Source organism: Phascolarctos cinereus, unplaced genomic scaffold, assembly GCF_003287225.1.
Source record: "Phascolarctos cinereus isolate Bilbo 61053 unplaced genomic scaffold, phaCin_HiC Scaffold_3;HRSCAF=262, whole genome shotgun sequence".
NCBI lineage: Eukaryota > Metazoa > Chordata > Mammalia > Diprotodontia > Phascolarctidae > Phascolarctos > Phascolarctos cinereus.
Genome location: NW_027555736.1, coordinates 157,627,504 through 157,654,240, shown reverse-complemented (window position 1 = coordinate 157,654,240; position 26,737 = coordinate 157,627,504). Strand labels below are relative to the sequence as shown.

At 35.9% G+C, this 26,737-nt stretch overlaps 1 protein-coding gene across 8 annotated transcripts in view; it reads right to left on the bottom strand.

The window, feature by feature from the left end:
• Window positions 1–26,737, bottom strand: part of NEDD4 (NEDD4 E3 ubiquitin protein ligase) — a 163,885-nt gene that overhangs the window by 67,345 nt on the left and 69,803 nt on the right. For 5 of the 8 annotated variants that reach the window (XM_020981375.2, XM_020981382.2, XM_020981399.2 and 2 more), the window contains 3 exons: window positions 7,916–7,966; window positions 5,828–5,889; window positions 3,940–4,045 (listed from right to left, as the gene is read on the bottom strand). In XM_020981375.2, coding sequence (XP_020837034.1) covers window positions 3,940–4,045; window positions 5,828–5,889; window positions 7,916–7,966 — 219 coding nt within the window. Of the gene's footprint in view, window positions 1–3,939; window positions 4,046–5,827; window positions 5,890–7,915; window positions 7,967–20,141; window positions 20,156–25,803; window positions 25,880–26,737 lie in introns of those variants that run through there. The other 3 variants (XM_020981356.2, XM_020981411.2, XM_020981389.2) reach the window with 3 other exon arrangements.

The window sequence follows — 26,737 nt, the reverse complement described above, 5'->3', positions numbered from 1 at the left end:
TGGAATACAGACATAGTAGTGGTATTGTTTTCCTTTTCTATTATATCATCCAATCTGATAGGTGTGAGTTGTTTTAATTTGCATTTCTCTAATCAATAGTGATTTAGAGAATTTTTTTTCACATGACTATGGATAGGTCTGATTTTTTTCTTCTAAAACTTCCTGTTCGTATCCTTTGAATATTTATTAATTGGTGAATGACTTTTATATTATAAATTTGACTCAATTCTCTATACAGATGAGAAATTAAGTCTTTGCCAGACAAACTTGCTGTAAAAAATTTTCCCCAGCTTTTTGCTTTCCTTCTAATTCTGGCTGCATTGGTTTTGTTTGTGCAAGACCTTTTTAATTTAATATAATCAAAAATCATACATTTTACATATCATGATGGTCTCTATTTCTTGTTTATTCATAAACTCTTCCCTTACACATAGATCTAACAGATAAACTACTCCATACTCTCCTAATCTATTTATGCTATCACCCTTTATGTCTAAATCATGTATCCATTTTGACTTTATCCTGGTATACAGCATGAGATGTTGGTCCATAGAAATAGCTTTCATAACCTGTGCTTCTAAGTAGTTTTTGTCAAATAGTGAGTTCTTGTCCCAAAAGCTTGGATCTTTGGGTTTATCAAACACTAGATTACTATGGTCATTTACTACTGTGTATTGTGTATTTAATCTATTCCACAGATCCACTACTATATTTCTTAGCCAGTACCAGACTGTTTTGATATTACCTCTATATAATACAATTTGACATCTGGTACTGCTAGGCCACCTTCCTTCATATTTTTTTTCATTAATTCCTTTGATAGTCTTAGCCTTTTGTTCTCCCAGGTGAGTTTTATTATTTTTTCTAGCTCTATAAAATAATTTTTGGTAGTCTGATTGGCATAGCACTTGGCAGCTAAATCTTGTGAAAATAAAAGATTGCTGGAATGGAAGATCCCTAAAACAAACCTTTATAGGGATTCAGTACCCTGCACATAGTAGGCACTCAAATATTTGTTGAATGAACATGTCTCTGAGACAGTGCTCCTATCGATGGTGGCCAAGTAAAATGTTTTCTGCCATGTCTACTACTCAGAATCAAAATTTTAAAGCTAGAAGAGACTTGTGGGGTCACCTGATTCAAAAACCCTTTCCTCACTTGAAAATGAGAAAACTGTGTCTTATAGATTCTGTGATTTTCCTAAGGTCACACAAAGCCTCATAAGATGGGCAAAACCTCAAAGTTTTAATTATCACCTTTGCTGCACATCAGTACCAAATCTTTATTTCCAGATTTAAATTCTTTTCTGAGTTACAGTCTATTATATATCTGTAACTGAATGTTCTCTTACCATCTCAAAGTTAACATGTCCAAAACTTGATTCACCATCTTTTTGCCAAAATCAATTGATCCTCCTTGTTTTCAAATTTCTATTAATATTTAATCAACCATACTTGAGTCTTCTTTGCCTCTCCCTCCTATTCAATCAGTTGATTCTATTTCTACATCATCTTCCCATTTGTCTCCCCTTTGCTATTCACTGTCAGAATTCTCATTTAGGTCTTATTCACTCTTACCTAGCCTATTGCTACAATTTCCTAACTTATTCTTGTCTTCAAGTGCACCCTATATAATGCTATCAGATTAATCTTAATATTGTCAACAGGCAATCACGACGTCATGAGACTTATGTGAAAAGCAGGTTTATCACAAGAGAAATGAACATGCAGGTGGAACCCAAAGGATTCCCAGTCTTTACAGAAATTCACGTTTTTATAATAACAGGACAAAGGGAGGAGGGCATACCAGGAAGGGGTGTGGCATGATGTAGCAAAGGTGGTAAAAAGACAATACCACTCCCCACAGGAAAGAGCAAGGTGATGACAAAAGCCTCCTTCTTTTCCCTGAGGAAATCCTAGACTATGAAGATAAGAAGGTCTGCTTATCTGCAAAGGACTCAGCTCCACAAGCATTGCCCCAGCTTGGCACTGACTGGCTGGTGCCTGTCTTGCCTCCCAAGGACACATGGAGAGTCCAGCTTGCAACAACAAGTTAGGTCAGCTCAGGGGGAGCTTCATCCTAGACACATCCTGCACGCTCTGGGTCCAGTGTTTCTGGAAAATATGGCAACTCAAAAAGACAAGTTCAGGGGATTCCTTAATACTACCCATCACCTCCTCAGACTTCCTATTTTGGCACTCAAGGCTCTCCACAATTGGTTTCAACTTATACCATATGCTGCACTCTAGGCTCCCATTACATCGCTACTATTTGACATTCTCCAAATTAATCTCATGTTTTCCTGCTTCCTTCTGTTTACTCACAATGTTACTTGAGTCTGGAAAACATTTCTTCTATCCTCCTCCATTCAATGAATCTAGCCATCCTTTATGGTCTAGCTTATCTTGTCCACAAAGCCTTGCCTAATTCTCTTAGATGAAAGCTATTTCTCCTCTCTTTCAACAACCTCCATACCATGTTTGTCCTTATCTTCTTTAATTATTCTATTCTATTTTTTTTGGTGGGGAGAGAGAGATCTGCAATTTCCTGGCATAGGAAATTCTCCATGAGGAAATTCCCTCTACCATGCAGACTGGCAAATGTTCTGAAATTTGAAGTCACATGACTATCCTGATTGTGACACTGGACAGTGAAGTAATTTACCTATAATGGCACATTCAGTATGTGTAAGAAGCTGACCTTGAATTCAAATCACCTAAAGCCCATGTTGTCCTGACTCTGAGGTCAAGCCTCTATTTGTTACTAAATTATAATAATTTAATATTTATTTAATATAATGATAATAATTACTATAGTTTATTATATTATTATAAATCTACTACTAAAATATTTATCATAATTCCCTTGTATGTGATATGCTTCTTAAAGTCAGAGATCATGTCTTATATATCTTTACATCTCCCTCAGTAACTAGGACAAAGTCTTTTACAAACTAGATGCTCATTATGTGTTCTCTTAAAGAATCTTTTAACCCCAGAGATTTTTCTACTATATTGTGCCTCCTGTTCTCTCACTTTAGTTATATAAAGCAGCATTCAATCCATTAAAAGACTGTCCCTGTCTACTGACAAAATCATGAAAAATACCCATAAACAATGTTCCCCCAAATGGTTTTATATCAAATCCTTAAATAGAAACACTCCTACTAGCAGCTAGCATTTACACAGTGCTTTAGGGTTTGCAAAGCACTTTACACTTTCTTTTGATCCTCGAAACTACCTTGAGAGGTAGGTAGGTGCTATTATTATCCCTATTTTACAGATGAGGAAACTGAAACAGAGGTTAAGTGACTTGCCCAGAGGGTCACATAGTTAGTAAATGTCTAAGGCAAGATATGAACTCAAGTTTCCTGACTCCAAGCCCAGTACTCCATCCACTGTACCACTTATCCATTTAATTCTTACTATTAACATAAAAAGAAGGCATTTTAATAAGTCAATATACTTTTTAAAAAAACAGCCTTAAATAAATTTGAGAAAAATGACAGAATCTTAGGAAGTAACTCACAATTTGCTGATGTTCTTTTTAAAAAAAAATGCAACTAAAAAAATTAGGATTTGATACTGTTTTAATATAAGAGAACATGGCAGAGTTACAGAAAACCTTTTATAAAAGCAGAAAACAGAATGTAACTTTATTTTTATAACTTAATTTCAGTAAATATCTTCATTTATATCTACTAGACCTTTCCTCATCACTGCATTAAAAAAACTTAATCAGCAATGGCCATTCATACCACTTTTAAGTGGTATGCATAAGTACTTGAAACAAATGGAACTTCTTATGCATATTTGGAAAAAAGTAAATGTATTTTGCAGATTAACCAATTTTCTTTCAAACAAATTAAATTACTATAGTTTTTTTCTTGATTATGTAAGAGTAAGAAATCATATATTTTAACAAATTAAAACTTCTCACCACCTCTAACTCTTCAATCTGTTCTGTATTTTCATCCTCAGATCCATTGGCTTTAGGTATGTAAGTAATTTTTAATCTAAGATAACCTTTAACTTTTGATTTGTGACTGTAAAAAAAAAGAAAAAACACAATTAGATCAAAATACTATATAGGTTAGTTACACTTATTACTTTGTGTTACACATCAAGAGAGTTGAATGACTTGGAAAACCTAACTAAAATTTCATGACTTCATGAGAATTATTACTTTTTCCTTTTCTTGTAAATGTAAATATAATAAAACCTCACTAGTTTGGTTCAGACTGAGAAAAAGCCTATGCGAATTAGTGAATATCTATATAAGAGTAATAACAACAAAAATGATCTTATTGCTCATTTGTACATCCTATAATTGAAAGTCAATGATGCTTAGAAGAGCATCTGCTTTACTGAATAATAATCTCATGTTTATTTAGCTTTTTTAGGTGTGAAAAGAGTTTTCCTCACAACAAAGCTATGAGGTAGGTAATGTAGGTATTATCTCCACATTTTACAGCTGAAGAAACTAAGGCACTGAGACATTAAGTGACTTAAATAGACAAAAATGTTTTCATACACACACACACACACATCCATGCTAGCCTATGTATACATTCAGTCACATCTGCTAAATGCATGTAGATACTTTCAAAGGGAACAAATTACTTCCTGTCACTTAAGTAGGCACATTTTTCTAAAATTTTATTTATGTTACCTTTCCTAAAAATATTAAAATATAAATTTCAGCCTAAAACTACTTAAGGAGAGGAGCCTGAAGTGCAGTATGTATTTCTTTTTTTCTCTCTTCTCCACTGTTACCTGGATTTGGGAGGGGAGCATTTTGGAGATGTGACTGAAAATTCTCATCTCCTAGCGTTTCTGGGCAGATGGCCTCTCTATCCCCAAGAGCAAAAAGATAAGTCATGGAAGACAATCAGTGGTGTTCAGTGGGGCACTGCTACTTTGGAGCTCTTTTCCATTGCTGTGCTTTGTTTACTTCTATTTTGCTTCAGTAAATGCATTTAACTTTTATGCTAGATGAGATGATTTTCTTTAGGTTCACACAAAAAAGTGATGACTAATCTGCAAATTAACAAATATTTTATGTAAACTTTGTACATTCTCAGTACTCAGCACAATGATAGTTTAGAAGTAGTTAGCTACATGTGAAAAAAATTTCATATTCTCTAAATTGTACTTTCATATGAAAATTCTTCATGGGTTCCAATAAAATTATTCTAAAATATTCAGAAAAGGAAAAACTAATAGGAAAATATTATTTTCTTAGAAATGATTTTTCTGCTACACAAATATTTTCAACAGTAAATCAGTACATATCTTCGCCATATTTGCCTATATGGTATAGAATACTGAAAGTGCTTTTTGAGGGGTTTAAATATAGCCTCTTCAATGAAATTCAAGACATTTGATTCAGCAGTGTAGTTATTAAATATGGTGTCTGGGTTTTAAATTTATCTCTTTGCTTATGTTGCCTCCTATTATTTCTAATGTGGTCAAGAGAAAGCACATATTTATTCTAGAAGACTGGTTTTGTATCACATTATTTATTAGTTTGTAGACAAATTGGTAAATGTGATTTTTGAAATATGATGTTTCATTAAATAAGATTTAAATGTCAAACATGTAAGTATAAAGAACTATCTTCTTGTCTCATTCAAGAATAACTTCTTTCTGTATAATTTAAAAAAAAAACTTTTCCAAAATCAACAATTAAAAATTAAATTATTTTTTGAAACAGCTTTTTTTTTTGCACAGGTATAAACCCTGAAGTATACTGAACTGAACTGAACTGTAAGCTACAAAGAAGACATGAAAGATTTAGTAACATTTTCTATTTGATATTTACTGACCTCCTTGGGTGAAGAAGAAAATCCTTAAATGTGTACGGTCTTTCCATATTTGGATTTTCTGTCTAGAATAAAACAGTGGGTTTTAAATATACAGTTGTAACATAAAAATGTACTTAAAATTTTGTGAACTATAATCAAAAGTACAACTATAGATTTTTGTGCGCAGATCACTACTCCCACTCCCCTACAACAAACTGTACTAACCCCTTTTGCATCTCAATTAAATCTGTGCTTAAGAACTGCTGAGGGGCAGCTAGGTTGCAATGGATAGAGCACTGGCCCTAGAGTCAGGAGGACCTGAGTTCAAATCCGGCCTCAGACCAAATACCTGATACTTATTAGCTGTGTGACCCTGGGTAAGTCACTTAAGCCCAACTGCCTAAAAATTAAATTAAATTAAAAAAAATTGTTGGGAGTTGGGAATTAAAGACGTGAAAGACAAGGGAAGGGGATGTTTGCTTCAAGCCCAACAAATCATCTGGTAAGATGAGAAATTGGCTACACTAGGTTATTATACCTGGTATTCCATTTCCATAATCTTGGCTGGTACCCAAATTAAATAAAAAACCAGCTGGCCTGGGCTGGGAAAGTTATGGGAGGAAGAACATGGAGTGGGCAGGCTGTGTGTAAGATAAGATATTGGTTTACAGACAAACGAATAAAATAGTTATTTTTGAAATGGAAAGAATAAACAAAACCTCAAAGCAAGAAGAAGTAGGTTGATTGATCTGATGCAAAGAGCCTACACCAGAGAGACACTGGCTCCGTAAGTAATGGAAGAAACATGGTTAGATGGCAAGGAGCCCAGAAGGGCAGGTTAAGCAGAACTTTGTGAAGTTAGTAACACAGGCTACAGGGAGTCACTTCAGGATCACAGGGGCCTGATTTAGGGGAAATGGTGAATGAGGTTATTATAGATTTTTCTAGTTCTTGTCAAATCCAAGTGGTCTCTGCTACTTCATCCTTTCAAACATCCATGGTTTGGGGGCACTACTATTTCCTTGGTCTTAAAATTCTCTCCTGAATTTCTATATCATTACAGTTTCTTGATTTTCTCTCACCTTCCCATTCTGCCCCTTCTTTCTCCCTATTCCTTATAGTTCTTTTTCTAAATGTAGTCCTCGCCTCTCTTCTTTTCTCTCCACTCTCTCCCCTAGAGAAGTCACCCATTTTCACGGTTTTGAAAACCATTTCTATCTTTGTTGTTCAGTCATTTCAGTTGTGTCTGACTCTTCATGACCCCATTTCAAGTTTTCTTGGCAAAGACATTGGAGTGGTTCGCCATTTCCTTCTCCAGCTCATTTTACTGATAAGGAACTGAGACAAATAGGGTTAAATTACCTGTCGGGGCCACACAGCTAGTTAAGTGCTGAGGCAAGATTTAAACTCATGAAGATGAATCTTCCTGATTCCAGGCCTGGCACTCTGTCCACTGTGCCACCTTGCTGCCCCATTTTTATTTTGGTAACTTCCAAATCTCTACTCACCCACATTCAAATCTTCTGCCTATCAGAAATGTTCACTTGGGTGTCTTGTTACCAATTAAATTCAGTATATACAATTATAAACTTATCTGAAACCAGTGGTCATTCACTATTTGTGATAACACTAGTGACCTTTTTCTTATATTGGCTCAAAATTTTTTGACTCACTATTTTCATTTTCCATATGCAGTCATCAAATGCTATGAATGTTTCCATCTCTTTGTCTCTTAAATCTGCCCCTCCTTAATTTCCATGGCCACTACTCTAATACAGAACCTCATGCTATTTTATTATAAAAGACTCCTTGCTGTACTGCCTGATTCCAGGCTCTCCCCATTTATTTTAATCCTGCACCTTGCTATTAAACTAATAATTTTTCTCAAACACTGCTTTCGTGATCAGAGACATTTTCCTGGTCATATTTTTTAGATAAAATTGAGGAGGCAGGTAAGGCTAATTTTAAAATAAATAATAGGTTCAAAGTTCTTAAGTGGCAAGATATTCAATAAGGCATACATTTACATAGATGATATTACTGATATACAAGTACTTGTTAAATTAAAAATTTTAAGCGTAACAAATAAAAGTCAAAGTTTGTACTAACCGGTAACTGGTAAAGAGGTACATCTACTTGACCTAGGAAATTATCTCTTGTCTAGAAGGAAGATAAGAAAAAAAAATAAGAGAAGAAACATGTCCAAATCCTTTAGCAATTTCAAAGTCAACTGAATTAATTTTTTTCATAAAAAAACTCTAAAGTTTCTGTCCCATGGAACAATGATGGCAAAATAATAGTTAACAGTTATTATGTATATAGGTTGCTGTCTTCCTATTATCCATGTTGTGGACCATCCCTTTTCCCCAATTTTTCACTCATAGTCTTCACTAGGTAAAGACCTCATTATCTGAGTGAAGAAAGGGGAAGAAGGATGGACAAGAGGAAAGGAAGGGACACTGCCTTAGTGCAAGTGTGTGAACTAGGGCACACTGAAGGCCTGCTTAACCTTGGAAAGACTTAATACATTAGGCCCAGGCAGTTCAGGAGTTCAGGGAGCCACACTTATTGTGGCCTTATTTACTGTTCACAACACATACTACAGCTGTCATGAGGGTTCATGGGCCTAGAAAAATGGTTAGGGCAATTTAATTCTACTACCACAGCTTGGCATTAGAACTGTTATACAGCTAAATTACAGAGGTCTGTTTTTATCAGCACAATCCTACGGAAGGCCAGTTCTACATGTAAATAAAGCAGACCTAAAATTTATCATAGTGAATAGCTACCACAACTAGACCTACTCCCAACAAGATCAAAAGAAAAAGAAAAGGACCCATACGTAAAAACTTCATCACAGTTGTTTTTGTAGTGACAAATGAGTAACAACTAAAGGAGGTAATCATCAACTATGGGATTACTGAACAATTATGGTAAACAAATGTAATGAAATATTCTTGAGCTGTAAGAAACAACGAAAAAGGCAGTTTCAGAGAAACCTAGGGAGACATATGAATTGAAGCACAGTAAAATGAGCAGAACCAAAACAATTTAAACAATAAAAACACTGTAAGGAAAAACAACTTTGAGAGACTTCACTGATCAATGAAATGACCAATCCCAATTCCAGAAAACTGATGATACCTACCTCCTGACAAGTGAGAAGGTAGTACACTGAGATACAGAATGAGACAAACATTGTTGGACCTGACCCATGTGAAAATTTGTTTTGCTTGACTTTGCACATTTGTTACAAGGTTTTGTTTTGTTTATTAACCCCAATGTTGAGGGAAAGAGAGGAGTTACAGATAGCATTTCTCTTCCCCCTACATGAGAAGAGAACAAAAGAAAGGCCAAAGGGATCATAGACAAGTAGGATTGATTTGAGTTATATGTTTAATTTTTACTTAAAAATGAAAAAAAAAACCCAAATCCTGTCATAATGGCTAAATCAACAGGAGAAAATAGGCTAGCCTGGGGCCTTAACTTTTAACAACTTAAATTCCAAATGTTAATTTGTCAACATAACAGAGCAATGAAGTTAGTTACTGATTCAACAAGCATTTATTAAGCACTTATTCAGGTACTATGCTAAGTGTTGAGAACTAAAAGCAAGCAAGAATGATGGTCCCTGGCCACAAGGAGCTTACATTCATATAGGAGGCAACACAATAAAAGAGAAAAATGGGGGGGGTAGATGGGGAAGAGAAAATACTCAAGAAGAGGTATGGTAGAGAAAGTCCTGTGGAGAAGTGACACTGTGGAGAGAGATGAAAACTGCTGGCTTGGTTTGCCTCTTTAAATTGGAGGTTCTGGAAGGAACCAGCCAATCAGATGTAAATGAGGCCTCAAAGGTCAGAATACTTCAGGTGTAAAAAGCAATGTAGAGTTAGAATGGGCTTCCAGAGTGAAGACGTTTGTAGATGAAGGTCAAGAGGGGAGAGGATACAAAAACCGGTTTCACTGCATGCCCACCTCAGGCTATACTGCCCCAAAAGAGGGTGTGTGTGTGTGTGTGTGTGTGTGTGTGTGTGTGTGTGTGTAAAGAAATACACATCCCCTTTAAAAAAAATGTCTCTTTCACCTAAAATTTGGAGACTGAAGAATATTCTGGTTAAATGAGATCTCAGGGCCTGCTAGATGAAAGGTCTGTATAGAAGAAGAGCAAAAAGGATATCACTAGAGATGTGTGACCAGAACAGAAGACAGCTGGTCATGTAGCAACCATGAGAGATAACTGATGGAAAGCCCAAGAGCTTCCTTGGGGTCCACACTAAGTCAAGAGGTCTAGACTCCAGAGTACTTACTCCATCTAGACTAAGGCCACAGGACAATGAGTTGTATATATTGGAGGGCAGCTAGGCAGCACACTGGATAGAGTGCTGGGTATGGAGTCAGAAAGACTCATTTTTTTAGTTCGAATCTGACCTTTGACACTTACTCCAGTGTCTTTGCCAAGAAAATCCCAAATGGGGTCACGTAGTGTTGGACAAAATTCAAAAACGATTTAACAACAAACATATTAGCATCATTTCCTCAACAGAATTTCAAATTCTTATTATCTCATGTTATATTTCTTTTGTATCTACCATAGTACTTAACATGATTATAATCACTTAATCGTTTTGCTTTTAGTTGATCTAGAAATGTCAAACTTCTTTCACTTCCCAGTCCCTCTGGTATAGGACTGGCACACAGTAAATGTTTAATAAATGCTCTAGATAGACAGACAGAGCATTTATTAAGCACCTACTATGTGTCAGATACTGTGCTAAGTACTGGAAATACAAATACCTGAAAAAAAGAAAACAGTCTCTGCCCTCAAGGAGCTTGCATTAGAGTAGGGGGAAGACAAAGCATAAAAAGGAGCTGAAAAAGGGGAAAAGGGAGACAGTTGACATGAATAAGGGGTTGGAAGAGTAATAGGCTAGGCTTCCTCAAATGGAGATCAGGGTGAAACTCACCAATTGGAGGAAAAGGCCAAAGGGGAGGAGGTGATGCCTATGAGAGGAGAAAGCTTCTGGGGTAGAGTTAGAGGGGAGTTTGGAGTCTTTTTGACTGACTGGTTGACTAGTATACGATTTTGTGTGTGTGTGTGTGTATGTGTGTGTGTGTGTGTAAAATCTAGATTTCATGTTCCACATTTCATTTTTTAAAGTAAGCTGCTAAAATAATTTTGCTAACTTTAATTCATACTATTACTACTATTACCATGACTGACATCAATAATAACTCACATTTAAGAAATGAGATAAGCAACAGTCTATGTAATAAAATACTCAATAATAATAATAATGCAGTTATAATAATAATAATGCAGTTACACAGCACTTTAAGGTTTTCAAAGTGCTTTACAAATATTAACTCATTTTATCCTGTCAATCTATCCTGGGAGTAGGCACTATTATTACCCCATTTTACAAATAAGGAAACTGAGAAGGCAGATGTTCAACTGACTCGTCTACACTCAAATAGCTAGTAAATGTCTGAGGCTAATTTGAAGTCAGGTGTTCCCAACTTCATGGTTTGCATTCTATCCAATGTGTTGCCTAGCTGCATTCACTAGTAAAGGCACTTTTCCATTTACAAAATAAGGAAGAAGAAAGTCTTAAATTCGTTCCTAACAATCAATGCCAGTCAGCCTGTAATGTTCATTATAGCTTCTCTAGCCAACTAATTATTTCATATTCAGTAAATCAAGCATTACTTAGCAAGAGTTATATCCTATATTAGAACTACATGAATTCCTTCTGTAAAAGCAAATCTGTATTTGGTATAGCTTAACCCACTTAGGAACTCTCCTAAAAAAAAAAAAAGAATTCAAAAGGTTAGGCAATTTAAAAATTGTCCTTTTTGAGATAAATATTTTGGTCAATAAATGTTTTTTTCAAATGACGGGGGAGGAGTTAAATTTCTTCAAAATTGCTTACAGAACAACAACAATACATATGAAAACAATTGCTAAAATATTGCCATATTTTACAAAACCTCTACTACAGATATTAATGTCTCTAACTTAATGAGGTGGAAACTTTCTTGCTATTTCAGGGAAAGCTCTAAAGGAAAGCTTTGCTTATTCTAAATACACACACACACACACACACACACACATACATATATATACACACATATATTTACTTAAGACAAGTTAAGGAATGACTATTCACATTACTGGGTTCTTGGACTCTATTAAAATATTTTTCTGAATATTAAGTTCCTCTTGTATTTTTAAATTATTCATTTTACAACAGTTTGATTCCTATTCACCTTCTTATGAATAAGGATATAAACACTTTTAGAATATTTATATCTTTGAAACAAAAAACTAAAGGCATATCCAGAATTTTCAATCGGAATGCCAAACCTTTTATTTAAATTGTGTTTCTTAATGCTTGGAAAAAATATCTAATTTAAAATACAGAACATAAAAATGAATACCAGTACAATATTGGTCTGGTTTTCAACTTTTAGAATTATTTTCCAATTCTTTTCGCTTATTTCCCGATCAAGCTAATTTCTATTTTACTGTGGCAATAAAGACCTCAGATTGGTTTCATATGGAAACACAGCAAAAATCTTAATGATGAAACAATACAGTAAAGAAGAAAAAAACAGTATAGTATGTTTTTTTGAAAAGCAATCTATCTGCCCAAAATGCTTCTGTCCCTCATAAAATTAAAAGGTAGGTTACATATGTATTGGTGGTCATAATGCATAAACAGGCTACTAGTAAGTACTTCATGTCCATATGACTATAACAATATATTATCTCTCTAAATACTAAATCGTTGAATTAAGCTAAAATGGAACTCAAAGATCATTTATTGATTCATCTATATAGGTCATATATTTCTAAAAGAGAATAATAAAGCAACTTTATCTCTGAAGTTACTCCATAGTAACCTATATTAGGGAGAAGAAAGGAGGCAAGAAGTGAAATGAAATAGGAAACTGAGTAATTTAGCAAAAAGTAATTTTAAAATACTCAGATCAATTATAACAGAGTAATTTGGATTAAATAAAAAGCTACTGAAGAGACTATATCAAATGAAATCAAAATGAACTTAAATATTTTCAGTTATTAATGTTCAATGAGAAACTGTACAAGACAATACTTATTTAAAGGGTAGAATTTAAGTTCTCATTTGCTGTACTATTTTATAAGTGAAGGACTTAAATATACAACAGAATTCTGAACACATGAGAAGTGGCTACTTTGGCTGAAAGCACAATTTAGGTTACACGAGAACATTTGAGGAAAGTAAGTGAAATAACTGGGAGAAGGAACATAACATGTAAAGAGACCCAGATCGATCTCTTCACAAATACCCCCTGAGGCTTAGAAATACACCATTCTAAAAAAAATAAGAATTCCCTGAATAATTCTCTATCCAGCCCTGAGATCCAGAGAAGGATGCCCAGAATCCCATGGAGACCTCTAAGTTAGGTAAACCAGGACAGGTGGAAAGAGGAAGGGGTAGAGCTGAATAGGTCCAGCAACTGATGCCCAGAGGTGGGAGAAAGGTCTTAGGCAAAGACCCAGTCATCCCCAAAGTCTGGGATATCACAGGAGCCCAACACATAGGGTAGGGTTGGGTAGTTCCAGGCAGGGACTGGGCTACATTAGTGTCCCAAGTCCACAGGTAGAAGAAAGGCCCTAGAAAAAGTGAAAACAGAAAGAATCCATCAGCCACTTCCTGAAAGAAAAAACCAAAGGAAAACTCCCAAAAATATCATACACTAAATCCAAAGCTTCCAGGTCAAAGAAAAAAATAGTATAAGAAATTATAAATTAAGAGTTCAAATATCAAGAAGCCACAGTATAGATCACATAAAACTTGGCAGCTGCCATTCTTAAAGAAGAGGAGAGCCTAGAATACAAGATTCCAAGAGACAAAAGATAAAAGTTTACAAACAATGATAACTGATGGGGGGGGGAAGAGAGAGTGAGAGAGAGAAGGGGAAGAGAACCTAATAGAATAGAGGATTTCCAAGTATTCCAGGTGAAAAGTCTAGAACTGAATAGACATTCTGAAATGTAAATTCAGGGATCAAGAGAAATATAATAAGGTATTCATATCTGTTTAAATGGAAAAAATGGGGGTGAGTTATTTTCATGTTAATAGAGGAATAAAAGAAAAATGAGTTCTCAGATCCCTGTACCATAAAGGTTACAGAAGGACTACTGGGTGGTTTTGTTCTGTTTTTATTTTTTAGAAAACAAAATTGGGAGGAATACAGTATGACATTAGGGAACAGAGGAGAAAGGGGATGGAACCTATCATATAGTGGAAGTACATAAAACAAATAGTATGTAATCATGAAGAAAGGGTGGGAGGGACCAACATCTAATAAACCTCATTTTCACCAGAACCAGATAAAGATCTAACATAATTACGCACACCTAAGCAATTTTCTCTACTAAAAATCTCATTTCTGAGATATAAAAGGAAAAATTAAGAACCATTTTCCAGTGGAATAATGGTCAAAGGATATGAACAGGCAGTTTTCAAAGGAAGAAGTCTAAGCTATCAACACCATAGTTTCAGAAGAAACTGTCAAGACCTTTATGAACAGATGCAGAGCAAAGTAAATAAAACTAGAAGAGTAATTTATATATACAATGATAACATTACAGAGAAAAACAATTTTGAAAGACTTTAGAACTTTAATCAAGGCAATGACAAAGCATGAATTCAGAATAATGGTGATGAAATACACCACTCACCTCATGCTACAAAGGCGATGAAATTAAAATGAAGAAAGAGACTAACATTTTGGGCAAGACCGATGTGAGAATTTGTTTTGTTGGACTATGCTTATTTATGATGAGTTTTATTTATTTCATTGTTGTTCAATAAGCAGGACAGTGGGAAGGATGGGTTATAAATACATGTATAAATAATTTTTTTTTTAAATGGAAAAGATACACTATGCTGAACTTCATTAATTTAAATGAACTACTTATATTGCTTGGAAAGAAATGGAAATTTTCTGCTTATGAAGACTTCTAAAATGAAAATTTTCAAATGTAAAGAGATAGTGGTTTTTCACTTACCAAAATACATACCTATTTTAGAGAGTTTTGCTGTTGACCTATACACATAATCAAAGTAGGAATGTGAGCCAGGTGAATGGCATATAACTTTGCTTCCTTTTGTCCTGGTTCAAAGTCATTTCCAAACAAAATTGGAGAGGTGTTTGACAGTTTCTAACTGTAAGCCTGGAGGCACTTTGCCTAGTTTTTGTCCTGGTAGGCTTTTAGTTGGGTGCAGTACCTCACAGCCTCTAGTTATAAATAAAGTGCCAGCCTTTGTCAGGAAGAGGTTTGATAGTCATAGCTCCCTAGTAGACAAAATTTAGTCCTGAAGAGATAAAGCTACAAATGATAGCAGAGATAAATTCTCAGTAGCAATCATAACATTAGTGGAGTGATGTGCCAACTGAAGAACAGAAAGGTCTACAGAGACACAGGGTGCAAAACAAGTGCAACAACTAAAAGGAAATAACAAGACAATGTGACACCCATAGATTCAGGACCAAGTACGAAGAAGCACCAAGTAGAAAACAGGCTCAGAAAAAGTAAGGGGATGATATCACCCAAAGACTCTGATAGCCCTAAAGTGTAAGAACTGTGAACTGCCCCCACTGTTAAATATTAAAGATCCAAGAAAAAGGAATAGAATATAATAAGCCTGTTCTGAAAATAACTTCCTTTAAAAAGGGCAGTCAATATTCAGAAAAGGCTTATTATATTCTATGTGCTAGAAGACTGTCAGAGTAAGAAATAAAGGCTGACTTTTGTCACCTTAAAAAAATGAAAAAATTTGTATTATGTTACTTTTTCTCTCCAACTAAATTCTAAAAATGTCAATAACATAACAACTTCTCTGGTATATGATGGCAAAGGGATGGGTTTACATGACATCTCCTAAATTCATTCTATATCCCATCCTGAAATTTACCTAGACTGTGGAACTCTGGCTTTGGATCTGGCTTTTAGATTGACCTCTTCAATTAAGCTGACTTCATTTATTGTTAACTAGATAGAAAAAATCCTTTTTATCGACCCTCCCATTCCCACTCAATTCCATCAATTTATGGGCTCTTTACTAACCCATCTGTTTAGGGTCACACAGCCAGGAGCCAGTGCCAGGTCAATTATAATTTCTATATCATACCTCAGCCCATGCCTTTCTTTCAAACTACCCAAATAATGACAATCATATGATTATATTTTCACATATAAGAAGTAAATAATTTGACCTTATTGAGTCCCTTATAATTTGTCTTTAATGTTTACCTTATATTTCTCCTGGATGTTTTATGTCAAATCTTCCCTTAAGTTGTGGGGTTTTTGTCACAAAAACCTGAAAGTCTTCAAGTTCATTAAATGCCCATTTTTTTTTTCATTCAGGATTATACTTTCTTTGCTGGGTAAGTTACCCTTGGTCATAATCTAAGCTCTTTACTCTATGGAATATAATATTCTAAGACCTATGGTCCTTCAATGTAGTAGCGCCTAGGTCTTATGTAATCCGCACTGTAGCTCCATGATATTTATGTTGGTTTTTTTTCCCCCTTGTTGCTTCTAAAATTTTCTGCTTAACCTGGGGGCTTTGAAACTTGGTTATGAGATTCCTGTAAGTTTTCCTGCTGGGATCTCTTTCAGGTGGTGATTGGTGGATTTTTTTTCTATTTCTACTTTGCCTTCTTGTTCTAGAACTTCAGGGCAATTTTTCTTGATAATTTCTTGTAATATTTCATCAAGATTCTTTTTTATTGTAATTTTCAGGTAGTCCAACTATTTTTATATTATTTCTCCTCGATCTGTTCTCCAGGTTGGTTGTTCTTCTGATGAGTTTTTTCACTTTCTCTATTTTTTTTCATTCTTTCGATTTTGTTTTATGATTTCTTGAAGTCTTAGAAAGTCATTAGCTTCCCCTTGCCCAATTCTAGTTTTCAAGGAATTATTTTCTTCCTTAAGTTTTTGATTCTTTATTTCTAGTTAGTTGACTTTCTTTTCATAACTTTCTTGATTTTCTTAGATTGCTTTTTCTCCTAATTTTTCCTCGATCTTTCTTATTTGATTTTTAAAGTCCTTTTTAAGTTCTTTCAAGAACTTTTTTTGCTTGTGACCATATGATGTTTCTAACTGAAAAAAGGAGCGGCTTTTTTAGCTCCATTATCTTCCTCTGAATATGAACCCAGATCTTCTTTATCCCCATAGTAACTATCTGGGTTCTTTCTCCTTTACTTACTCATTTTTATTTATTTATTTTTGTTTTATTTTATTTTTAGCAGTGTGTAATCAAATTGTAGTCCCAAGGTATATGGAATGATGCAAATGTCAGGTCCTTCTTACTGTTATTTTCATGAGGTCTATCTCCGGATCCAACTTTGGGCTCTCCTCTCCACTTCTAAGGCAAAGCCAGGGCCCCTCACTCACTGTCCCCAAAATGATCTTGCTCCCTGCGATCCCTTAAGTGGCTGCAAACTACAGATGTCCTCTCTGTCCCGGAACTGAAACCAGGGACTCAGCTCTCCTGCAAGTGCTCACAGGCAACAGGGTCCCTATCCCTTGCTATTACACTCACCAGCAGTATTTGTTAGCTCCTTCTTCCCGTACCCACAGCCCCAGATGCATCTGGTCAGTACAGCTGTGCTTGGCATCCCCCAACAATGGAAGGTTCTTCAACCTTCTACTCAGCTATCAGATGCCCCACACTGTCTGGGAGATGAAAGTTTCTAAGTCTGAGGCTGCCTTTCAACCCAGTTGCCACCAGGCTTGTTTGTTGATTCTGCAGTCTACCTGGGGATGTTTGTACTTCACTGTGGCCAAACCTCCATCCCTGGAGGTCTGGTCTTTCCTGGGGTCTTCTCAAATTGTTTTAGGAGGACAACTGCTTTACCCAGTATTTATTTCTGCTGCTCTGAGACGATTTTCTGTCTTATTTTTGTAGGAAATTTGGAGAGCCTGAAAGTTTTCTGACCTACTCTGCCATCTTCTCACAATCTTTTTCCTCAAAATCTTTCAAAAAATGAATGTTGAAAATTGTCTTTACATGTAATTTGAAAAAATAAAACATTATTAAATAAAAAAACCAAAAACAACAATAAATAAATTTAGAAAGATAAATTTATTTGAGCAATTGGAAGAGAGTGTATGACGATGCAATGCCAACATTCTAATGGGGAGAAATGAGTGTCTCTTCAAAACCTTAGTGTCTTCAAAGGGTACTGAAAAACTTAAGAGACACAGGACTTGGGGGATGGAATGGTTCCATTCCAATGATTTTTAAGAGGGGGAACAAAAAGGAGGGTAAAAGCATTGCACTATTTTGGAGAGAAAGAAGAAAGGGGATAGAACTTGCTATTTCTCATAACTGGGCTTGTGAGAAAAAGGCACAAACATGGAAGGGTAGGGGGTGTGGGAACCAGATGGACAAAGGAGGGTTGGACACACAACACACACACACACACACACACACACACACACACACACACACACAGAGTTTGTTGTTAGAAATACATCAGCAAGCAGCTGTGTTGCATGGTAATATAGTACTATGTCTGGAGTCAGGAAGACCTGAGTTATATTTGGCCTCAGATATTTACTAGTTGTACAAGCTTGGGCAAGTCACTTAATTAACCTCTGCATGCTTTAGTTAACTCTACTTTAAAATGGGAACAATAATGACACCTACCTCTCAGGGTTATTGTAAGGATCACACGAAATAATATTTGTAAACTGTGCTATATAAATGCTATTATTATTATTACATAACACAGAAACAAGGGGGGAAAAGGAAATGCGGGGTTAAATGTACGTTTTGTTTCTCAAATCTGCTGTAAACTTACCAAAACTGGCCAGTTTGACTAGACCACAAACAACATTCCATTTCTATCTCTGTGCCTGTGTCTGGGCTGTCCTCCATGCCTTGAATATACTTTCTTTCTCAGAATTTCTAATTTCCTTCAAAGTTCAAATTAAACAGCATTTTGTACTTAAAGTACTTCCTGATTCTTCTGCTAATGCCTTCTTCCTCATCAAAATTACCTTGTATGTATTTTATATATAATTATTTATAAGCATCTTTATCCTGAAAGACCAAAATAATAGTAATAATAACAATAACGATAATAATAACTAACATTTACAGCCAACCCTCAACTTCTGCAGGGGTAACATTCTTAGAAAACAGTGAGAAAGTAAAAAATACAAATATTGATATAATGAACTTATGGGAAATAAGGGGTTAGGTTTCTGCTATTACCAAAAACTAATCTTTTGCTATAGAGTGCTGAAAATACACTTTTCTGCATATAATTCTTTATAATAAAACATTAATTTTGATAATATGCACTTTTCCTAATACAAGAAATAACTCATAAAATGTAGAACACAAAATAAAATAGGTAACATGCAAAACATTTTTCTCACTGGTAATTTCCTAGAATTCTGTGACCTTCTGTGCTAACATCAAAAAAAAAAAACCTGACCCAAAAACACTGATTTCAGACAATATTCACTTTTCATAATACATGAAATATACAGTACCATAAATACAAACTGCAAATAAAATTCTTAAAACTAAAACATTTTCTAATCTGAATCTTATCTTACACTCTCAGACGATGGTGGTGAGGACTTTGTACTATATACTATACTGCTGTAAACCTCTCCACCTTGGCCACCCTCTGAAAACCAAGGGAGAGGTTGCTGGGACTTAGTCACTGTTGTGGAAAGACACTGAGACTGGCGAGGTTTCAACATCACCTCTGACACTCTGTCCTTCATGATTGGAGGATGGTATTGGAGATTGTGAAGGGCACACCAACTTGAAATAATCCATCAGTGACATCTGCTTCATGTGCCACTGAGATCCTCAAGGGTCTCCCAGCTGAGGGGGCTGCAGACATTCTCGCATGAAGTTTAGCTAACACTTTTATTTTCTCACCAAGCTGCATCACAGACTTTGTACACCTGGGCTTAGAGTGTGAAGAATTTGCGCTATGCCTGGAGGAGCATAAGTGCAATACAAAACTTGAGTCTTAAAGACAAACAATGAAACTATAATAAATGTATACAGGGGGCTCTTTATAAGAAAAAGACAAGTGAAGCAACTAGTAGGATATGAGGTACTCCACAAATATGTACATATCGTCCCTCTCAATTTTTTTCTCTACTGTTCATGGAATGTACGAAGCTGCCAATGTGAAAAGTAAAAATGAGGTTACTAATAAAATCACAAGAATGCTTGTAGTGAACAAGTGAATGTTGAGGATTGACTGTATATAGTGCTTATTATGTGCCAAGTACTGTGCTAAGCACTTTACAAATATTACCTCATTTGAAAATCACAACAACCCTGAGAAGTTGGTGCTATTTTTATTACTACCATTTTGTAGATGAGGAAACTAAGATAAGTAAAGTCATCTGAGGGTAGTAAATCGGTGGACAAATTTGAGCTACTGTCTTCCTGATTCCACCTCTGATGCTCTATCCACTGTGCCACCTAGCTGCCCTATAAGCCACCTATAAACTACATGAGGGCAGGGATTTGTTCATTTTTGTTTCTGTACACACCCCATACTTAGCACAGTGCCCTGGCATACAGTCTATACTTAATAAATGCTTGGTGATGGAATGAATGAAATCTAGGAAATAGTTTTTGTCAGACCTTGATATAAGACTACTAAATGTATTAACTGAGTAGTATTTTTTCTTGCAACATTCCTTATTAAAATGAATAACTTTCTCAGAGTATTTTAATACTACAAAAATAAAATCTGAAAATGCTTCCAAGTTGCTTGTGTGGTTATATAAGCAATTAAAGTTTAAACTGTCTCTAAACACTAGTCAAACTTGTCTCCACACTTGAGAAGGTATGTATGTATGTATGTATGTATGTATATATGTACATACGTATACATGTGTGGAATATAAAGTATCTATGCAAACAGAAAAAAATACACACAGGTCTGAGTTACTGGTTTTAAAGAAAATAAGAGTCAATGGATCCCTTATAAATCCAATATTCTTCTTACTGAAACAAGCCTGATTTTTTATAAGACAGATAAATGAACCCCAGCTAATTTGTATTTTACACCATAAACCAATTTAGTTGTATTCTAACAAAAAATAAAAAACTTCTACTATGACATGTCATCATACTAACATATATGTAGATATGCCTTGTTTTAAGCAAATGCATTCCAGGTAGTCCTACTCATTTATACCCCTTTCACATGAACAGCTACACCCAAATAGCTGAATCAACTTGGTCACCTAAGCAGCAAAAGAAATTCCTTTTTTCCTAGCTCTGGACACTTAGAATCTCCCTTCCCTTCTCTCTAATTAGACACCAAAAACAAGCCTCCTCTCCCCTTTCACCACCCAGGCTGTGTTCCTACTTGCTAGTTCTAGGCAATAACAAGAGATTAGGGGAAGAAAGAAAGACAAGAACAGTCTCCTGAATCTGCTCCCCAAGCAAGCTCTCTGGATTGGTTTGGAAGGCAGTATACCTCCAAGCCCTGTCTCGGAACAGGTTTCACTCTGCTTCTGTGACAAATGCATAGAAGAATGAGTCCGACAAAATACAGATGAATCTTACTTTTTAGCATATCCAAATCCTACCATTGTTACCTATTTGCTCTTTGTTTTTCTTTGTAGGATCTAAATGAAAAAAAGATAGGTGGAGCAAGGGATAGGATGAAAGAAGATATTTTACTCCCAACTTCCTCTTCCAGTAAAAACACTGAAATAATAAAAAGCACTTTTTGCTTGTTTCAGGGATGGGAAAAGCTCTGTTCTGCAGTAAGCTAGAAGAGGAGATAAACCCTAGTTGGAAGAAAAAGATAGTAGGAACTGAATGAGAAGAGGGTGACTCAATCCTTAAAGACAATAGAAGGAAGAGGTAACTAAGGAGCTCTTCAAGGATCTACCCAACAGCAGGGAATGGCCTTTCATTCATTCATTAAATAAACTTTAATTAAATGCTTATGTATGGTACTGAATACACATGTGTGTTTCTGGGGGTGGGGGATGGGAGACAAAAAGTCTTTGCCTTGTCCTATCTGCCCCTTGCCACTGACATTAACCCTACCCAGTTTTTAAAAATTATTATTTTTAACATTCATTTAAAAAAAAACTGAGTTCCAAATTCTCTCCCTCCCCCTATCACTCCTCCAACCACTGAGATGGCAAGAAATGTGATATCAACTAAACATGTGAAATCATGCAAAACATATTTCCTTATTAGCCATGTTGCAAAAAAAGGCTAGAAAAATAAAATGAAAAAAAATTATGATTCAACCTGCATTCAGATTCCATCAGTTCTTTCTCTGGAAGTGGACAGCATTTTTTATCATGAGTCCTTTGGAATTGTATTTGATCACTGAACTGATCAGAATAGCTAAGTCACTCACAGCTGATCATTGTACAATATTGCTGTTACTGTGTACAATGTTCTCCCGCTTACTTCACTCTGTATGAGTTTATATATATCTTCTAGGTTTTTATGAAACCATCTTGCTCATCATTTCTTACAGCACAATAATATTCCATCACATCATATACCACAACTAGTTCAGCCATTTCCCAGTTGATGGGCATCCCCTCAATTTTCAATTCTTTGCCACCATGAAAAGAGCTGCTGTAAAAATTTCTGTATATGTAGGTTCTTTTCCTTTTTCTTTGATCTCTTTGGGATACAGACCTAGTGGTATACCCACCAGTTCTTAACCTGCTAAGCCCTGCCCCATAAGCTACCATCAGTGACTTACAGCTTTAAAGTTCCAATTTCCATTGCCTTTAAGGTTGGAAGAATGCAGCAGAGAAGGGGCACACCTAGTTCCATTGCCAGTGCTACAAGGGAGGGGCATATGCCAAGATAAAACTTTGAATGTATTGTTTTCCCACAGAAACCTAGTTATACATGGTAGTTTGGTTCTACTGTATATTATTATTACATATTGGAGGAATAGCGTTATATAGCTATGTCTTTGTAGATAAGGCTGGAAACCTCATATTTAATACTGTTACAATGGCAAAATGTATTCTGAATTGCAAACAATTAATTTATAAAGCTCATTTAGAATAAACTTATTTTATTAGGGGTTGCTAGTATGCAAAAATCTAGATTTAAAATAATGTAAAATTAGAGAATGATAACTCACTTTACAAAAGGATTCACCATCAGGCTTACAGTAATGAATGAAGTGAATTTTTGTTGAGCACCTAATATGAACTAATGACTGTATTGGATATTGTAGTTAATATAATAGAAACAACACTGTATCTGTCCTCGTAGAATGTTCAGTCTAGTTACATAATGCTAATATTTGATGTAATTAGAGAATAACAAAATAGTATACAATTATCAAAGTATGTAGCATAATAAAAGGAAGAAGTAACTGGGTCATCATTAATGAATGAATCAATAAAATGCATGAATAAATGAAGAAGCATTTTTATGTGTCAGGCAGGGTTAAGAACTAGAGACACAAATATCAATAAACAGAATAGTCTCTACCCTCAAAGAGCTTATGTTCTAACCGGGGAAGACAACATATAAAGAGGAGCTAGAAAGGAAGAAAGGATAAATGTGCAACGGCATAGTTTGGAAATAGCCTGAACATAGTCTGGGCCAAATAAAGTGAAAGCTGATTTATCAGACCCAGGATCCCAGGAGCAAAGTCCAGGGTCCAGAAGGAAAGGGTTGAGGAATATAGCCAAAGTGCAGGAAACATGGTTTGGAAACGGCCAGGAAATGTTAATTTGGATAAGTGATCGATTTCTCTGGGCTTGAGTTTTCTCATCTATAAAAAACAGAGGACTGGAACTACACGAGCTTTATATTCTCTTTAAGCTATAAAGCCTACAATCCTAGTTGAGAAAGGGACTATTAAGTCGGTCCTCCAACTCACAGCAGTACTCAACTTTCCTCAAAGCACAGCTTCGGTACCACTTCCAAACATCTGAAGGATCCCCCTCACTCAGTCTACTCTTGCCCAGTTAGTTCCTTATTCATTCTGAAGTCACTTTGTATTACTTTGCATTACATATTGCACTCTTTGAAATAGAATATAAGCTCCTTAAGGACAAGAACCCAGGCCTCATATTTAGTAGGTTTGTTTATTGAATTGAATTCAAGAGATGAGATGCAATTAACAATAACAGCTTCAATACCTATAATGCTTCGCCTGCAGGACCTCATTTTAACTGTATGGAGACCCTGTCAGGTAATCTAAAGAGATCTCTGTTTTACAGGTGAGGAAGCTAAGGCTCAGAGAGATTAAGGGGTTTGTCCATAGTCACATAACTAGTCAAGGTCAGAGGCAGTATTCAAACCAGGTTTTCCAGATTCCAAATTAGAGTCCTCTTTTCAGTAAGATTTTGATAAGCATAAAGGACATAGAAGGAGGGCATTTCAGTTAAGGCAAATGACAAAAGCAAAAATGTGAAGTCAGAAATAAGCATGGGGTATGCCAAAAAGAGCGGAGAGTCTGATCTGACTTGCTGTATAGTATGAAGAAATAAATTGAATGGATAAGTAAGGCTGGGTTTTGGACAAGAGTTTGAAAGCTGGGGTTAAGAGTGTATTTAGATTTACTAAATTTAAGTAGAAGAAAATCATTATTACAGGTTCTTGAGGAGGTAATGGCATGATGAAAGTAGCAAGGTAGAGAGATTAATCTAATCTTATGCAGTATAAAATTAGATTGGGAAGAGATTGGAATCAGAGAGATTAGTTAAGATGTTGTTAATCCAGACAAAAGAGATGCCCTTAAGATAGGATTTATCTTTAAAAACTTCTTATAGGCAATTTTTAAAGAATACCAGATGTCCCAGAAACATCTTAAACTTAACATGTTCAAAACTAAACTCAGTATTTCTTCTTAAGCCCTTCCATTTTTCAAACTTCCCTACTTATGATAAGGTACCATCATCCTTCAATGGAAGAAAAAAAAAAAAGGCCATCCAACATGAGCTCCGTAGTCTTCCACACTCTTCAACTCAAAACCCCTTGGTCTCATCCCCCTACACTCTTCTTCCTTTTCCTTACTCTCTCACAATGACAATACTCTTCTCCTTGCAAAAGGCAACTCCTCTACATGGGAAGAGGGAAAGGAGGGGAGGGAAATAACTATTTATATGCTACTATGTGCCAAGTGTGTGCCAAGCACTTTTCAGATATAATCTCATTTGATCCTCACAACAATCCCGTGAGGCAGATACTGTTATTATCTCCTTTTTACATAACAGGAAAGTGAGGCAAACACAGGTTAAGTGACTTGCCCAGAGTCACACTGCTAGAAAGCATTTTAAACAGGATTTGAACTCTGGTCATGCTAACGCTAGGTCCAGATGCTCTATTCACTACACCACTTAGTTAAGCTGCTACTATGTGCCAGGCACTATGCTAAAGTTATCTCATTTGGTCCTCACAACAATCCTGTGAGGTATGTGCTATTATGATCCCCACTTTACACGTGAGGAAACTGAGGCAGACTAAGGTTAAGTGACTTGCCCAGGGTCATACAGCTAGTGAAAGTCTAAGGCCAAATTTGAATTCAAGTTTTCCTGACCTAAATGTCTGTGTGTTTGATCCCATCCCATCCTTTTCCATCCACTTTAGTGCATCACACATGTCTTCAATCACCCTCACCACTACCAGCTCCTCCCCCATCTCCCCTTTCCTGGCTTCAAATATGCTATTGTCCTTCATCCCTCTTCCATTCAGCTAAATTCCTGGAAAATGACTTTATACTGTCTGCCTCCACTTCCACTCACTCCTCAATGCTTTATAGTCTGGCTTCCAAACTCATCACTAAACTGGAGCTACTTTCTCCAAAATTACCAATGACCTCTTAATTGACAGATCTGTTAGTTTTTTCTCAGTCCTAACTCTTCTCTTCCTCTCTACAGCATGCCTCACTGTTGACCACCCTCTCCTCCGGATACTCTTTTTTCTGGGTTTTCATAAACTTACTTCTCCCGTGGTTCATCTCTGTGGTAGGAACAATATATTACCTCTTTCTCCCATGCAAGTAAAGCTAGTTTTTCCTTAAAAGGTGCTAGAACTTTGGTTGGCTCAGGATAAAGGTGCAGACTGCTGATGTCACTTCCTCATAGCTGGAATACTGAGGAGCACTCAGCTCTGACACTAATCTGATGGCTCATAATGGATAACTCATGCAAAGGGAGTTTCAGTCAGTTAATTCAAATCAAGGCTCATTCAACTCAATGCCTAATCTTACTGAATAGCCTTCTTCTGTGATGGCTAAGTAAATCTCTGTTAACTGCTGAATGAGTTGTGTCTCATTTATTCCAATATTAAACTTAAACTTCTAGCCTGTCAGGCCCAGCCAGAACAGTTTCCTACCTCTCTGACTAATCTTTTTCAGTCTCCTTTGCTGTCTCATCATCCACATCATGTCCTTTAAGTTTAGATGTTCCCCTGGGCTCTGTCCTGGACCCTCTTCTCCCTCTATAGTCTCTCTTTCTTACAAACCTTATCAGTTCCCATGGATTTAAATATCATCTCTATGCAAATTATTCTCAGATCTGCATATCCATCCCCAGTCTCTCTCCTCTGAGATTCTGTCCTACATCACCAAATACCTACTGGATATTTTAAACTGAATGGACCAGAGATATCTTAAACTCACCTCAAAACTAAATTCACTTGTTTTGTTCTAAATCCATGCCTTTTCCAAATTTCCCTTTTTCTGTCAAGGCATTACCATCCTTACAGTATTTCAGGTTCATAATCTTGGCATTATCCCTACTCCTTAATTCTCTTCAACCTACATATGCAGTCAGTTGGCCAAATTCTTGCTTTTTCTACCTGAGTATCTCTTTCAGCCACTTCCTCTCCACTCACCCAGCAGCCCCCTTGGTTCAGGCTTTCCTGGTGCTGAGAT